The 17,832-nt window shown below is 39.0% G+C and overlaps 1 protein-coding gene across 2 annotated transcripts in view; it reads right to left on the bottom strand.

Moving 5' to 3' along the window:
• Window positions 1-17,832, bottom strand: part of FAF2 (Fas associated factor family member 2) — a 68,855-nt gene that overhangs the window by 26,705 nt on the left and 24,318 nt on the right. Inside the window, exons 1-2 of one of the 2 annotated variants that reach the window (XM_039239744.1) lie at window positions 14,346-14,367; window positions 1,810-1,878 (exon numbers count right to left, since the gene is read on the bottom strand). In XM_039239744.1, coding sequence (XP_039095675.1) covers window positions 1,810-1,857 — 48 coding nt within the window. In that variant the 5' untranslated portion in view covers window positions 1,858-1,878; window positions 14,346-14,367. Of the gene's footprint in view, window positions 1-1,809; window positions 1,879-14,345; window positions 14,368-17,832 lie in introns of those variants that run through there. The other variant, XM_039239743.1, reaches the window with a different exon arrangement.

Genomic DNA, 17,832 nt, shown 5'->3' with positions numbered 1-17,832 from the left:
CCCTCCCCTGTTCACGCTGTCTCTCTCTCCTAGAAATAAAAAAAAAAAGAAAAAAAAAAAAAACACATTAAAAAAAAAATTAAAAAAAGAAAGATGTAACAAATTGTAAATGATGCCGAAAACATGAAAAAGTTAATACAAAACTGGCAGAAACAAATTTTCAGGGGGCGCCTGGGTGGCTTAGTCGGTTAAGCGTCCGACTTTCGCTTAGGTCATGATCTCGCGGTTCGTGGGTTCGAGCCCCGCATCAGGCTCTGTGCTGACTGCCAGCTCAGAGCCTGGAGCCTGTTTCAGTCTGTGACTCCCTCTCTCTCTGACCCTCCTCTGCTCACGCTCTCTCTCTCTCTCTAGAAATAAATTAAAAAATATTAAAAAAAAAAAAAGAAACAAATTTTCAAGCCCTTTCTTTCAAATCTGTGCTATGTACCCTTCTCAATTCATTTTATCAAGTCAGTCATCTAACAAAGCCATCACATGCCTGAAATAAAAATCTAACAAGGAGATAGCACAAAATTATCATATAGAACATCATTTTCTCTGCCTAAAATACACCCCCCCCCGCCTCTCCGCCATGATTTTCACATTCATCATTCCTTTTCATCATTTGGATGTCAGCTCAAATATAACCTCCTCAGGAATGCCTTTCTTCACCATCTTATTTAGTTTTTTAGTGATTATTTGAGAGAGAGAGAGAGAGAAAGCTGATTAAGAGCAGAGAAAGGACATAGGATCTGTAGCAGGCTCTGCATTGACAGCAGAGAGCCTGATACGGGACTAGACCTAATGAACCGTAAGATAATGACCTGAGCCGAAGTCGGACCCTCAACGAACTAGGCCACCCAGGTGCCCCTTCACTACCCTATTTAAAATAACTCCCACATCTTGTTACATTTCCTACACTCATTTTATTCACAGCATTACAAATTGAAATTATCTAGAATTTCATGATATCTAGAATTTCATGGGAGTAGGATATTAGTCTTGTTCTCTGGTATAATGCCAGAGTTGCTCAAAGTTTGTTGAGTAACTAAATATAACTTAGGAATACATTTTCAGAAATCAACATAATTCAAATAACATACTATGATTAAAACACAGTAATCTCAACAGAGATCATATGAGTATACTAAGACTGGAAGATAGCGGATATTTATTGAAAGTCTATGATGTGCTGGGATCAGTTTTAAATGCTTCTAGGAAGACAGCAGTTAACAAAACGGAAAAAAAAATTTTTTTTTTGCTTGCACGGAGCTTAAATTCTAGTGATCCATCTCCAAACAATAACCAACATCACGCTCAATAATAAAACATTAGAGGCATTATAGTAAAGACAAGATGTTTGCTATTACCATCATTAACTGACATTGTTATGTTGTTCTAGCAATTCAATGATCTAGTAAAAGTAACAAAAGATCTATATACTGAAAAAAATCATAGAATTGCAGACAATACAATTATCTAGAAAATCCAAAAAAATGAACTATGAAATATGTAATAAGAAAGTTCGCACTAAGGTATCTGGTTACAAACCAAATATATAAAAACCAACTTTTCCCAAAGAGCTATGGAGAAAGAAATAGGAGGGAGGGATACAGAAGGATCTGGTCACTATTTTTTATAAAACTTTATAATAAACTTTAATCATAATTTTTACTTTTTCTACACATTTATTTTTCAAGATTAAAGAGTTATAAATTTGAAAAAAAAATTTCTATGAAAAGGAAGGATTTCTGTTTTGGAAAAAAACAAGTCTTTGGTTCACTATCAAACTAAGCAAAAAAAATAGGCTCAGAATAAATCATACTATACCTCTATGTTCCAGTTATGCTGTTCCAAGGTATGGCGACATTGATCCATAGATTCTATGCCAGTCAGATCCTGAAAAGAAGGAAAAAACAAAACATTACTTAGGGAAAAATCATCAGCAAATATGTAGATATTTTTATCCCTAATACTTATGAATGCTGTAGGGAAACTACACTGAAAATTACTGAAGGTAAATATTCGAGTATGTTAAGAACTTCACTGTTCAGAATTCATCCATTCAGTTACAGCAGGTATTACTGCCATTACTGCCATGAAAGTTCTTTTTTTTTTTTTACATTTATTTTTGAGAGACAGAGTGAGACAGAGAGTGAACTGGGGAGGGGCAGAGAGAGAAGGAGACACAGAATCCAAAACAGGCTCCAGGCTCTGAGCTAGCCATCAGCGCAGAGCCCGACATGGGGCTCAAACCCACAAACCGTTGAGATCATGATCTGAGCCGAAGTTGAACGCTCAGCCGACTGAGCCACTCAGGCGCCCCAAAACATGAAAGTTTCTTACCCTTTAAAACTTCAAGGCTTTCAATAAAGATGACTACTGATTAAAATCAATTTCTCCTCTCAAACTGAAGTTTAAAAAATTAAAGATTTTGGGGTGCCTGGGTGGCTCAGTCAGTTAGGCACCTGAGTTAGGCTCAGGTCATGATCTCACAGTTCGTGGGTTCAAACCCCATGTTGGGCTCTGTGCTGACAGCTCAGAGCCTGGAGTCTGCTTATAATTCTGTGTCTCCTCTCTCTGCCCCTCTCCCGCTCATTCATTCTGTCTCTCTCTCTCAAAAATAAACATTTAAAAAAAAAAAAAGATTTCTTCAACCACTAGGTCTAGAAAAATATGTTGAATATTGTTAATGTTCAACAAAAATTGTTTATAATACATAATAATATAATGCAAGTTTAATGCAAAACGTAATGCCCCCTTTTTAAACAAATGTTTAATTTTTATTGTTTTTGAGAGAGAGACAGAGACAGAATACAAGCAGGGGAAAGACAGAGAGAGAGGGAGACACAGAAACCAAAGCAGGCTCCAGGCTCTGAGCTGTCAGCACAGAGCCCTGTGCAGGGCTTGAACTTATGAACTGTGAGATCATGACTTGAGCAGAAGTCAGATGCTTAACCGACTGAGTCACCCAGGCACCTCAAATGTTATGCATTTCAATAACTTATGTCATTTTACCTACTGACATATAGCCTACCTTATAATATGAACTGTGTATAAACTATTTTTTAATTTAAAAAATTTATTTGAGAGAGAGCATGAGTGGGGGAAGGGCAGAAAAGGAAAGGAGAGAGAAAGCAGGTTCCACACTGTCAGCACAAGGTCCAAGGCAAGGCTCGATCCCATGAACTGAGAGATCATGACCTGAGCTGAGACCAAGAATCAGACGCTTAAATGACTGAGCCACCTAGGCGCAACAAAACATTTTATTAAAAAAAAAAAAAAAAGTCTGTTATTCATGTCTCCCAATAATAAGTATTTTCCCTACCCTCTTCTTCTTGGACTATTCTCAGGTTTCGCTTTGTTTCTTCTCTGGCTCCTCTTCTTCTACCACTCTTAAATGGAATTTCCCTAAGGATGTGTCCCTGGTTTTTGACTCTCTATACCTCCTTCCCTCTGGCAATCTCATTTATATTTCTTTTTTAAGAGAGAGAGAGTGAATGGGAGAGAGAGGCAGAAGGAAGGAGGGAGGGAGGGAGGGAGGGAAGGAGAGAGGGAGAAAGAGAATATCTTAAACAGGATCCATGTTTACCGGGGAGCCCAATGCCGGGTGGGGCTCAATCTCATGACCTGAGCTGAAATCAAGTCGGACACTTAACTGACTGAAGCACCCAGGTACCTCAGCAATGTCATTTAATCCTTAGACTTCAACCAACATTTCTGCTCAGATGACTCCTAAATAATCTCTGGGCCTGCCATCTCTTCTCAAGTTTAGCAGCACATTTCCAACAGCCTATTCAACATTTCCACCCACATGTGGCATCAGTACCTCAAATGCACCATTTAAAACTGCCACATATGTTAATGACACCACTACTCTCCAAAATATATAGGCAAAGATGACATCTGGAACCTCAGCCTAATTTTGGAGTACTTTATTCCCTTGAACTCCACGCTTCATGAGCAATCAAGTTCTGGTGACTTTCTATATACATCTGTAACCACATTTCCATTCCCAAAGCTAGCATCTTTAATCAACACCTCAAATGAATTGTCAAAACAATTATTTTCTCTCTCCTAACTATTCTTCCTATTGTGTGTATATGTGTGCGCATGTGTGCATGCATGTGTATTACTCCTCTGCTCAAAACTTTTCAGTTGACTGGATAATAAATTCCAAAATCCTTAGGTTGACATTCAAGTATTTCTATAATGTGGCCCCCACCTAGCTTTCTAGATTATTTTCTATCTGCCTTTCGGTGCCCAATACTCAATAAATCTAATTGTTCATATGTACATCTAATGACCAGAATTTCCACAAAGCTAAATCCTAGACTTCTTTCAAGGTCTAATACAAAAGCCAAATCCATCCATTCATGTAACAAATGTCTATTGTTACTGTCTGTTCTGTGTGTTATTTATTATGTCCAAGAGTTACGGAGATAACGGAGATGATATAGTCTCTATCCTCAAGAAATCTCTCCTAACAACTAGCAAGCAACAGAAGACAGACACTGATCTCCACCTCACAAAAATGTGGTAACATGCACTTCTGAATCAGGAGCCTAAGGTTCTTGCCTTGATTCTGCATCCTGTAACCATGGACCAGACACATTTTAACTCTTTAGGATTTAGTTCTAAAAGATTTTACATCCCTTTATGTGCACCACGAGGGACTTAGTTTAGGCTGGTTGCCCTTTCCAGAACTTAAGGAAAAAAAAAACAAACAAAAAACAAAACCTAGAAGTCTGTATTAATTAGGTATGCAATTATTTATTTTCACTAAAAACGGTTTTAATGTTTATTTATTTATTTATTTCGAGAGAGAAATACCTCAAGCAGAGGAGGGAACAGAGAGAGAGGTAAAGAGAATCCCAAGCAGATTCTGCACTATTAGCACAGAGCCCAATGAGGGGGTTTGAACTCAAATTGAGTTCATAGGACCTGCACCGAAATCAAGAGTCAGACGCATGGGCGCCTGGGTGGCTCAGTCGGCAAATGTCTGACTCCAGCTCAGGTCATGATCTCACAGTTCGTGAGTTTGAGCCCTGCATCAGGCTTTGTGCTGACAGCTCAGAGCCTAGGGTCTGCTTCAGATTCTGTTTCCATCTCTCTCTGTCCCTCCTCTGCTCGTGCTCTCTCTAAAAAGTAAATAAATGTTAAAAAAAAAAAAAAAAAAAAAAAGAGTCAGATGCATAACTGACTGAGCCACCCAGGCACTCCTGAAATTTTATTTTTAAAAAATCCCACCAAAAACCGGATTTTTTTTTTTTTTTTTTTTAATGTTTAAAATACCATGGGGCACCTGGGTGGCTCAGTTGGTTGAACGTGATCCAACTCTTGACTTCAACTCAGATCATGATCCCAAGGTTGTGGGATTGAGCCCTGCCTACACTGGGTTCCCTGCTGGGCATGGAACCTACTTGGGATTCTCTCTCTTTGCCCCACTCTGTCCCTTTCCCCCATTCCCATGCTCGCTCTCTCTAAAAAACCGTTTAATTTTTTTTTAGTGTTTTATTTATTTCTGAGAGAGAGAGAGAGAGAGAGAGAGACAGCGTGAGCAGGGGATAGTCAGAGAGAGAAGGAGACACAGAATCTGAAAGAGGCTCCAGGCTCTGAGATGGCTGTCAGCACAGAGCCTGACACGGGGCTGGAACCCACAAACCATGAGATCATGACCCGAACGGAAGTTGGACACTTAACCAACTGAGCCACCCAGGTGCCCCTCAAAAACCGTTTAAAAAAAAAATAACTTAAGAATAATAAAATACTGTACAAATTTCAAAACTGAAATTGAAAAGCTCTATTAAGAACCACTCACTGGCTTTGACAGCTCTGACAGTCTGGACTTTAGTTCCTGACCATTCCAGGCCTCTTACCAATTTGGCTATCTGCCTTCTGGCTTGTAATAGGCTCCTTCTTAACTTCCAATTTCCTCACAGCCTTCTGCAAAAGACTACAATATCCAGGGTTCCCCCTCTTCTGTATAAACACTCTCTTTAAGAATTAGACTCTACTTTTACCTTCTTCTCAGGATGTAATGGCCACTCCATATTTAAATACCAAATTGTTTTCTCTCTTATGTACCTATTATTTTCTACTTTCAACAATGATTATTTATATAATGCTCCCCTGTACATAGCACACACAGTAAGGACTTTAAAAGTTATAGAAAAAGTTAGTATAAATTAAACAGACCTTTTGATAATTGTTGCTATAAACTGAAATCCTCTAGAAATTTTCACCAGACTTCAACTCTCTATTAAAACCCTGGGGCTTTAAAATCCCAAATGCTCTGACTAAATGATAAGCTGGCTGCTAAAAAGACAAATCTGCAGGATCTTCCTGAAAATTAAGGAAAGATAGACCCTGGGCATCTTTTTTTTTTTAAGCCCCTCAGCTGATTCTAATACACAGCCGGACTGGTATTCATGGTACTGCGCGATTCTATGTAGGACCAGAGATACTATACGTCATTTATTAACTTTTTAAATTTTTTTAAATGTTTATTTTTGAGAGACAGAGAGCAAGCGGGGGAGGGACAGAGACAGAAGGAGACACAGAATCCAATGCAGTTTCCAGGCTCCGCACTGTTGGCACAGAGCCCTGATGCAGAGCTCGAATCCATGAACCATGAGATCGTGACCTGAGCCAAGGTCAGAGTGAGCCACCCAGGCGCCCCACTTATTAACTTTTTTAAAAAAGAATTATAAACAATGTAGGAGAGAACAATCAGAGTAATTGCACATCTTCAACACTGAAACACTTAACCTAATTTATAAGCATCTCTTTTGTAAGTAGTGAATCAGGGTAAACTGGAAGCCCAACTGAACAAGCCTGCTTTCAATCACTACTGATGAATGCTGGAAACATGCACTGGGACTAATAAGCATTGCTAGACACACCTAGGACAGAAGTATTATTCATCTAGTAACAAATGTTCACCGATCCAGGATTCTAGAAATCCAGGATACAAATACAGTCCCTGGTTTCATTAAGTTTACATCCTACCAGAGGCAGACTGACCAAAAAAACCACACACACAGAGCAAATCAATGAACAAAATTTTAGGCTAGGAGATTCCTTTGGATTAGGTGTTCAAGGAATGCCTCTACAAGGAGCAAACATTTCAGCAGAAAGCTAATGAAAGATAAGGGCCCAGCCATGGAAAAATATGCAGGAGACTATTCTAAACAGAAGGATAACAAATGCAAAATCTCTGAGACAGATGGATATATGACAGTATGCATTTGTCACAGCCCAGAGAAACTTAATAGCCGAGTGAATCTTAATGCATGTAAACTTAAAAAATCGTTCAAAAGGTCAGAGGGTCCTAGCACGGAACACAGTTTATGACACAATAATTTAATTGTATTATAAATATATGAAACAACCTCACTGAAGAGGGCGAAGGGGAGAGTTGCTGACCTAACTGTGGAAATGAGTGGCGTCTGTAAGGCTAAAGGCAAAATAAAATAAACTGCATGTTAGTGCTGATCCTAGGTGATAAAATTGTTTGCCACGGGGTAGGAGTTCTGAAGCCACTAAATCTATCTATCTATCTATATATACTGGAAGTGAAAAATTAAGTAAACAGATGGGGGGGAAGAGTTTTCTCAGTGTTGAGGTGGGAAGTTACAGATAACCAAGAGGAGAAGACTAGAATGATCCATGTGGTAGTGGATTAGAGTTGGGAGACATCTGAATCAACTCATATTTAAGATAGAATGGTTACAGAGAGAAGCAGGTAGCTTAGTATATATACATGTATGTCCTTGTTCCATCAGCTGAGAGGGCCTAGAAGCAACAACACACATCCCAGTACCAAGCACACATAATGCTCTGATTTCGGTTGCTAACACCATTCTTCAAAAAAAGGAACCTTTTTTGGTTCTAAGCTGATCTTAGGACTGGGGCAGGAAATATACAAGATGACCCCAGAGAATTACGTAGTGCCAGAAAGTAAGGAAGTGCTCAAAAGAACCCCACAACGATGGGGGTGTATCAAGAGATACAGAAATCAACTCAGAGAGCTCCCGGTGGCCAAAGATGGTACAATTTGAGTAACAAAGTAGTACTGGATTATAATCCTGAATGCAAATAAATATCCATGAGTCCATATAAATACATAACTGAATAAATGGGAGAGAATAGACAAACATCCTATGGAGAACAACTCCAAATAAATGTGTAGATACTATGCCTTCAAGGAGGTGGAACGTAATTCTCTACTTAAGTGTGAACTGTGTTCAGTGAATTCTTTCCAAAGAGTATTGTATGGGAAAGAATGGGAAAAGATTAACTTTACAGTGGGGAAACCCAAAAAACACTACCTCAATCAGGTGATCAAGGTCAATGTCAATGGTGACAAATCCTGTTGACAGTATGCATCCTTGATAAGATGTAATAAAAAAGCACTTTGTGTTCTTCCTTCCAAAAATCCATAACCCTAGCCTAATCATGAAAAAAAAATCATGCAAATCCCAATTGAGGGACATTCTACAAAATATCTGACCAGTACTCCCAAAAACTGTCAAGGTCATCAAACACAAGGAAAGTCTAAAGAAACTGTGGCAGCCAAGAGGAGCCCAAGTAATTTGGCTACTAAGTGTAATGTGGTATCCTAGATGGGATCCTGAACAGAAAAACATTAGGAGGTGGCTGGGTGGCTCAGTCAGTTGAGCGTCAGACTCTTGGTTTTGGCTCAGATCTCACGGTTTCGGGGGTTTGAACCCTGCATCAGGCCCTGTGCTGGCAGTGCAGAAGCCTGCTCCGGATTCTCTCTCCCACTCACTCTCTCTGCCCCTTCCCCACTCATGCTGTATCGGTCTCTCCCAAATTTAATAAATGAACTTAAAAAAAATTTTTTAAGAAAAACATTAGGTAAAAACTAAGGAAATCTGACTGAAGTATGGACTTTAGTTAATAATAATGTATCATTATTAGTTCATTAATTGTAACAAAGGTATGAAATAATAATGTAAGAATGTTGATAAGGAACAGAGTGCAGAATATATGGGAAGTCTGTGTAGTATTTTTGCAAATTTTCTGTAAATCTAAGTAGAAAGTTTACTTTAAAATGTTTAAAAAACAAAAGTGGGGGATACTTTTGAGACAGAATGAACTTAGCAAGTTGGCAGATAAGGTCTGAGAAGTAGGCAGGGGAGAGAACATTCATCTACGGCAGTGTTTCTCAGCCTTAATTGGATATCAGAAAGAAGTACCTGTGAGGAATCTACAGATGCCTGGACCTCTATCCCAAGAAATTTAATCAGACTCTTTAAAAATGTAGCTTAGGCATGATTTTTTTCCTCAAGGAGTGGGACCTTCCAGGTGATTCTACTGTACAGGGTTGAGAATCACCAACCAAGAGCTTTAATTCTAAATTCAGTGGGAGTGTCATTCTGGCTGTGACAAGCATTAATTAATTGCAGAGGGCATGAAAGAGAGCAAGACACCAGCTAGGAGACTACACAGATGTCTGTAAGGAAGAGAATGGTAGTTTAGGATGGTAGCATTGCAGAGGGAAAGTGAAGAGGACAGATTTGGGGTATACTGTTAAAGCTAGAGCCAAAATGACTGAATGATAAATATGTGGGGGTGGAAGAGAAATACTAAGATAAACCCAAGCTTAAGCAGAGGGATGATAGTATTATTTACTAAGAATGAGGAGAACCGTTGAAATAATTTTGTGTATCTTTGTGAGAATCAGTTACTTCTGGTAAAGCAAAGAATTTAAAAAAGATTAGGGGGAAAAGTGGAAACAGACTGCCAAAGATGAATGCACTCTATGCTTAGACTGTATCACATGGGAATGGACCACCTGATCGCACTGCTAGCCAGCAGGATGGATAATGATGTATCCAAAGGGTCAAATGTAAAACATGGTGAACTCATTTGCCACCCACTGTCTGAAAACAGTTGCATTCATACCCTGAATAGGGTTGGCTACATTTTCTCAGTTTCAATTTTTTTTTCCTAAACCTAGGATAAGTTAGCTAAAGAAAGTTTAAATACTATAGAAAGACAGGGAAGAGGGAGGTTTCCCTGTGGTTCCAATCACTATCAAGACAACTGGTTTACTTTTTAGTATTTCCTTCTAATTCACTGCACCCCAAGGAAAGGTGAATCTGAGATTTTGATTCAACCTCCATTCAAAATTTTAATTATAGGTGGAACTGGTTAATGGGCTTTGCTTCTCTTTTCTAAACTGTAAGCATCTTGAGAAAAATCCATTTACTTTTGCTTTTTCATCTTTGTAGGACTCTTCTGGTGTTTTCTTTCCTGACTTGGGAACCAATTCGTTCTCTCCTGCCTAATCAGCCCCACCTCCCACATCACTGCTACAATCACCAGTTGAAGAGTTTTCTATATTTTCTCTTCTCTGTGAGACACCTCTCTCCTAGATACATACAATTTTGAGCACTCCTACTTATTTTATCAAGTACTCTCTTATATATTAGTCTTCACAACCATTTTAATGGTTATATAATATTGCAACTGGCCAAAACAATTTACATACAGATGTTGAAATTGCTTCCGATTTCCCACTATTAAAATAGCACTTTGATGACCATTTCTGTTATAAAGTTTCTCTGTATTTAGAATTTCCCCCTTTAGGATCCAATCAAAATTATGAGCCAAGGAGTATGAGTAATTTTTCAAATTCCTGATACATATTGCCCAAATGTACTTTGAAAGGACTATTTCAATTTAGGGCTGGTTTCAAAGTGAGTCAAGAGCTAAGTATGTCTCAAGCCAGTATTCATTCTCATTTCAGTGCCAAAGTGAGACTTCTGCAAAGCCAGCGTTGTTCGAACAAAGAACACTGCAGTTTTGGCTGGAGACACTGCATCAGCTTTGCTACCAATTCTTTTGCAGCAATAACATGTTTGGCTACGAACACTTACAGAAGACAGGTGAAACACAGAAGTCGAGGAAATGATGGGTTTAATAACCTTAGTTACTGGTTTCCAGCTCCTCCCAAATTAATTTCTTTAGAATTCAACAGGTTATAATTGTTTTAATTTTTAAACTTATTTAGTTAGTTAGTAGGCTTCACACCCAACATGGAGCTTGAGATCTACACAACCCTGAGACCAAGACTTGAGCTGAGATCAAGAGTCAGGTGTTCAACCAACTGAGCCACACAGGGGCCACTGTAATTCTCTTCTAAAAGGAAATTTCTTTCTTTCTTTTTCTTTTTTTTTTTTTAAAGGCAATCTCTCCGCCCAACGAGGGGCTCAAACTCATGACCCCGGATCAAGAATCTTAGTAAGCCTCACTGACTAAACCAGCCAGGGGCCCCTCTTTTTTTACCCTGCACTCCAAGGAACTTTTTTTCTTTCCTTTTTTTAAAAATTTTTAAATGTTTTTTTTTTTTATATTTTTGAGAGTCAGAGACAGACAGTGCAAGTAGGGGAGGGTCAGAGAGAGAGGGAGATACAGAATCCGAAGACAGGCTTCAGGCTCTGAGCTGTCGGCACAGAGCCCGACACAGGGCTCAAAACCACGAAACATGAGGTCATGACCTGAGCCGAAGTTGGACGCTTAACTGACTGAGCCACCCAGGTGCCCCCAAGGAACTTTTTTCTGTTTATTTTTTATGTCCAATAAATATGTTTATTTTAATGTCTAATTTTTATTTTTTATTTTTATGAGAAAGCATGTGTGTGTGAATGTGGGAGGGGCAGGGAGGGGGAAAGACCACTGAAGAGGCCTCTGTGCTAACAGCAGAGAGCCCACTGTGGGGCTCAAACTCATGAACCTTGAGATCATGACCTGAGCTGAAGTCTAATGCTTTACCTAAGTGCCTCTGAAACTTCTTAATATAACACCGTATGTTAACTGAAACAGAATTAAAATTTTTTAATTTTTAAAAAACATTTATTTATTTGCATAGAGTGCAAGCTGGGGAGGGGCAGAGAGAGAGGGAGACAAAGAATCCAAAGCAGGCTCCAGACTCTGAGCTATGAGCACAGAGCCTGACATGGGGCTCGAACTCATGAACTGTGAGATCATGACCTGAGCCAAAGTTGACTGCTTAACCGACTGAGCCACCCTGGTGCCCTGAATTTAAAATTTTTAAAAAGGAACTTTCTTTTGAGGAGAGAACTACATCCCAAAGATGCAGTACAGTGCCTTAGCAAACAGTTAATAGTGGAAACTGAATAAGTGAATGAATCCTGTTCTTACACCAATAATCAATTTTTATCTGTCTAGTTTGTTTGTTTATTAAAGATTTTACTTCCAAGCAAGCTCTATACCCAATGTGGGACTTGAACTCACAATGCTGATGCCAAGAGTCACATACTCCCTCAACTGAGTCAGTCAGGCACCCCATCTCTGTCTAGTTTTTAAATATTGTTCTTCTCATTATCACTTACTCCTACTTTGTGTCAGGATGCTAGCCATCTTTACTACATCTTCCTCAACAATTCTATGAGATAATATCGCCACCATTTCCATCATGAGTTGAGAATACTAAGGCTCTTTGAAAAGAATTGTGTGGGGGTGTGTGGGTGTCTCAGTTAGTCAGGCGTCTGACTTCAGCTCAGGTCCTGACCTCTCAGTTCGTGAGTTCAAGTCCTGCATCAGGCTCTGTACTGACCACTCGGAGCCTGGAGACTGCTTCAGATTCTGTGTCTCCCTCTCTCTGCCCCTCCCTTGCTCGTGCTCTCTCTTTCTCTCTCAAAAATAAAGAAACATTAAAAGAAATTTTTTAATGTTAAAAAAAATGTGGAAGCATCCCACACCAAGACAGGTATACCATAAGTACTCAATAAAGGTTAGCTAAATCTGCTAGCCTTTATCTCCTAGTTGGCTTGCTTTCCAGAACTCTGGTTTACATTAAGATCTACTAACATCTGAGGTGACTTGAGATAGCACTGGGCAAAATAGCTGCCATGGATATAAAGATTAATTTTAGTACCTGCATATTAACATTGGGACCTTTTTCTCCCTCAAATCTCCCAGAGCCAGTGTCTAATGTCAAAGCTATTACAAATCCCCTCATACACAGGTCCATCCAGGTGTGTCTTACAGAAAGATATCCCTTGCTTCAAGATGATCTTTCCCTCCTTCCTCCTCCCCTCAAACCTAACTCCCCTTCCATTAGGAGAAAGGTAGTATGTATCTTTAGGGCAAAAAATACCCTGAATCCCAATCTCTAAGTAGTAAGATGCATAGAGTAAATAAGAGGAAAGTGTGTTAACTATTTCTATATCCTTCTCCTATTCCACCTTTGGTCTAACTTCCTCCTCACCCAAGTCAGAAGACACCACCACCTGGCAACTCACTACCAAACTACTGTGATCCTTGACCTAACTTTTAAATATGATTCAAGGAAGTTATCGCTAACAATAGATGTAGTGTTTTAACTAGATGTCTCATTCAACTATTTGGATAGGGATTAGTAACACTCAAGATGTAATCACTAGAGTGCTTTCCTAAGAAGTGTTTTTCTTCCCATACCTCATCTATTTATACTAACAAACACTGCAGGAGGTTGATGTGAATTCTCAGTTGAAATTTAAGAGCTCTCTAAATTCCAATTGGATTGTTAGCTCTAGCTTGCTGGGAATAGGTATTTTGTTTATTTTAACTTTTTAATGTTTTATTTTATTTATAAGAGAAAAAGAAAGAGCACTAGCGGGGGAGGGGCAGAGAGCTAGGGAGACACAGAATCTGAAGCAGGCTCGAGGCTCTGAGCTGTCAGCACAGAGCCCAAGCAGGGCTTGAATCCATGAAACACGAGATCATGACCTGAGCTGAAGTTGTATGCTCAACCAACTGAGCCACCCAGGAGCTCCTATTTTTGTTTTTAATTTTTAAAGTTTATTTACTTTGAGAGAGATGGCACAAGTGGGGACAGAGAGAAACTTGGCAAAAACTAGGGATCTTTTTTCCCTCCTTCCTACTACACAGATACCTTTGCTTTATGCAGGAGGCAACATGCCTTCACTGGTAGTGGCGGGAGGAAAGGAATTTGAAGTCCCTTCACACCCAGCAATCATCACCCAGCCTCTGATCTATACCTGAAACTCTTACACTCAGATCTTTATTATTCACATTTAATTGCTAAGCTCCCAAATTAAATACAAGCAGCTTCCATTTACTAAGCACCTACTACTATGGAATAGGCACTGTAAGCAATAAAGCCCTCATTTTCCCCACTGAGAAAGCCAAGGATTCAAGAGGATAAGTAACCCATTTAAGAATATCCTTGTCTAGGAATAACAATAAATGGTGGATCTGAGACTGAAACCTGGAATAACTACATCAAAAGTCCAGGCTGCTCCCTATGCCACAATGCCTCCAATTTTCATTTGATTAATTCATATCATAAAACAAATTTTCTGGGGCACCTGGGTGGCTCAGTCGGTTAAGTGTCCGACTCTTGATTTGGGGTCAGCTCATAATCTCACACTTCATGAAAGAGAACCCCCCCATTAGGTTCTGGGCTGACAGCATGAGTCTGCTTGGGATTCTCTCCTCATCTCTCTCTACCCCTACCCTGCTGGTGTTCTCTCCATCTTTCTCAAAATAAAAAGCAAAAACAAAACAAAACAAGTTTTCAATAAATCCTCAATTCAGAAAATTTCAACAAAAGTTTTGGGAATGTCTGGAATTTTTTTAAAGTTTATTTATTTATTGAGAGAATGCAAGCAGGGGAGGGGCAGAGAGAGAGAGAGGGAGAGAGCACCCAAGCAGGGTAGAGGCACCAAACATGGGGCTCAATCCCATGAACTGCAAGACTGTGTCCTAGCCAAAATCGAGTTGGATGTTCAACTAACAGAGCCAGGTGCCCCTAAAACCTATTTTTTGTTTTTGATTCTAGAGAGAATATCTGAAGCAGCCTCCGCACTAACCATGGAGCTCACCATGAGGCTCAATCCCACAACCCTGGGTTCATGACTGGAGCCAAAAATCAAGAGTCAGACACTCAAATGACTGTACCACCCAGGCACTCCAATAATGTCTGGAATATTTCTAATTTTCACATTAAGGATTAAAGATAAATTGGAGACAATAGTTCAACCCCTCATTTTGCACAAAAGGAAAAGAGATCCAGTGATGTGAAAAAGTTTTCTCAAGTTATAGACCACCTGGTGACAAAACTGTCTGGTCTTCATATTCCTGATCACTTCTTTTCCTTTTCCTTTCCATTCCCCTTCTCTTTTCTTTCTTTCTTTCTTTTAAGATTTTATTTTTTAAAGTAATCTCTGCATCCAACATGGGGCTCAAAACCACAACCCTGAGATCAAGAGTCACATGCTCTACACCAACTAAACCAGCCCGGTGCCCCTGGTCACTTCTTTCTTAATTATACTTATTGGCAGCTAAATATCAGCCCATAGATGTATATAAAATTGTTCTCCTTTATGCATAGTCTCAACAATGTATTGGTATAGTTTTGCTCTATGAACAAAGGGTCTGATGTCAAATAAGCCTGAAAATGATGCATACCAAAATCCCCTTTTTGGAAATTCCCAATACATTTTTTAAATGTCTTACTTTTAGGTAAAAAGAAAAATTTTTTTTTTTTTTTACAAATAGTTTATTGTCAAATTAGTTTCCACATAACACCCAGTGCTCATCCCCACAAGTGCCCTCCTCCATGCCCATCACCCCCCGCCCCCACATCCATCAGTCCTCAGTTTTGGTCAGCATTCAAGAGTCTCTCATGGTTTGCCTCTCTCCCTTTCCCCCACCATTTCCCCCCTTCTTCTCCCCCTTGCTCCTCCGTCAAGTTCCTCCTAATCCTCCTATAAGTGCAAACATATGATATTTGTCCTTCTCTGCCTGACTTATTTCGCTCAGCAGGTAAAAAGAAAATTTAACTTCACAACTTCACAAAGGGAAAGATCTGTTTTAGAAGAATAGTATTAATATCCAAAGAAGAGATTTTCTGTAGAACTGGCTTGGGAATCACAGATTAGACACCATCACTGGATATCAAACCAAATGGTCCATGTAAATCAAGAGAATCCTACCTGCCTAAGTAGATTCTTAAATATTTAAGAACTTACTGGACACAATGACAGTACATAGGATGCGTTATGTGCAAACATTTGAATCTACGTTAAAATACCATTTGGATGAACATTTCCAAAAAGAAATCCACAATGGTCTTAATTGAAGCAATTAAGAGTAGGCAGAATAAGCAGTTGACCTTTGTTGGAAAGTTAGAGGATACCAGCATCTTCAATAACCCTTCACTCTAATTCTACCACTAACTAGGTTGGTAACTTTAGGCATCTTTCTAAGGTTCAGTTTCCTTATTTGTAAAATGTAAATAAAAAATGATTAACACACTGGGTTGGAAAGATTAAGTATACAATGCTCAATTCAGCTATTATAAGGAAACATGCAGATAACATTAAAAAATGTGAACGTCATAAAACTTAGTTTCATGTGGACAAGAAAAAGACATTTGTACATCAAATGAGATTATTTGTGGATTTCTTCCCTTTCATTCTGTTAAGGTGGTATACGACACTGATAGATGATCTTTATAAATTGAACCACTGTTGCATTCCAGGAATAAATCTCACTTGGTCATGGTGTATAATTCTTTTAATATGCTGCTAAATTCAGGGCCACCTGGGTAGCTCAGTTGAGCATCTGACTCTTGATTTCGACTCAGGTCATGATTTCACGATTCCTGGGATGGAGCCACATGGCAGGCTCTGTGTGAACAGAGCAGCATGCTTGGGATTCTCTCTCTCCTCCCAAAATAAACAAATAAACTTTAAAAAATATGCTGCTAAATTCAGTTTCTTAGTATTTTGTTGAAGATTTCTGCATTAATGTTCATAAAGAATAATGGTCTCTAGTCTTGTGTCTTTGTCTGCCTTTGGTATCAAGTTGATTCTGGCCTCATAGAATCAGTAAAATGTTCCCTCGTTTTCAATTTTTTGGAAAAGTCTGAGAAAACCTGGAATTGGTTCTGTATATGGTTGATAGAATTCACCAGTGAAGCCATCAGGTCCAAGGCTTTTCTCTGTCAGGAGTTTTTTTTTTATTATTATAGACTCAATCTCCTTACGAGTTATAGATCTATTCAGATTTTCTATTTCTTTGTGATTTAGTCCCCAGGAGATGTTATCTTTCTAGGAATTTGTCCACCTCATGTAGGTCACCCAATGTGTTGGCACACAGTTGTTTAATTTTATTTCTGTAGAACTGGTAATAATGTCTAATGTCTCCATTTTCATTTCTAATTTTAGTAACTTGGATCTTTTTTTTCTTAGTCTACTGAGCTAAAAGTTTGTAAATATTGTTATCTTTTCCAAAGAACCAACTTTCTGAGGGGTGCCTGGGTGGCTCAGTCAGTTAAGCATCTGACTTCAACTCAGGTCATGATCTCACAGTCCATGAGTTCGAGCCCTGTGTTGGGCTCTGTTCTGACAGCTCAGAGCCTGGTGCCTGCTTTGGATTCTGTGTCTCCCTCCCACTCATCCCCTCCCCCACTCACCCTTTGTGTCTCTCTCTCTCATAAATAAACATTAAAAATTTTTAAAAAAAGAACCAACTTTCGATTACACTGATTTTCTCTATTGTTTTTCTATTCTCTATTTAATTTATCCATTCTCTAGTTCTTATCATTTCCTTTCTTCTGCTAGCTCTGGGTTTAGTTTGTTCTTTTTCTAGTTCTGTAAGTTATAAAGTTAGGTCGTTGATTTGAGAGTTTTCTTGTTTTCTTTTTTACTGTATAGCTAAAAACTCTCTCCATTAGCACTTCTTGCTGTAGCCCATAAGTTTTGGTATGTTGTGTGTTTATTCTCATTTTCTCTATGTATTTTCTAATTCCCCTTGTGATTACTTCTTTGATCTACTCATTAAGAGTGT

The sequence above is a fragment of the Hyaena hyaena genome, unplaced genomic scaffold (genome assembly GCF_003009895.1).
Source record: "Hyaena hyaena isolate Hyena2069 unplaced genomic scaffold, ASM300989v1 scaffold_160, whole genome shotgun sequence".
NCBI classification, from domain to species: Eukaryota; Metazoa; Chordata; class Mammalia; order Carnivora; family Hyaenidae; genus Hyaena; species Hyaena hyaena.
Note: the sequence above shows the minus strand (reverse complement) of the source record. Positions and strands in the feature narration are given on the sequence as shown.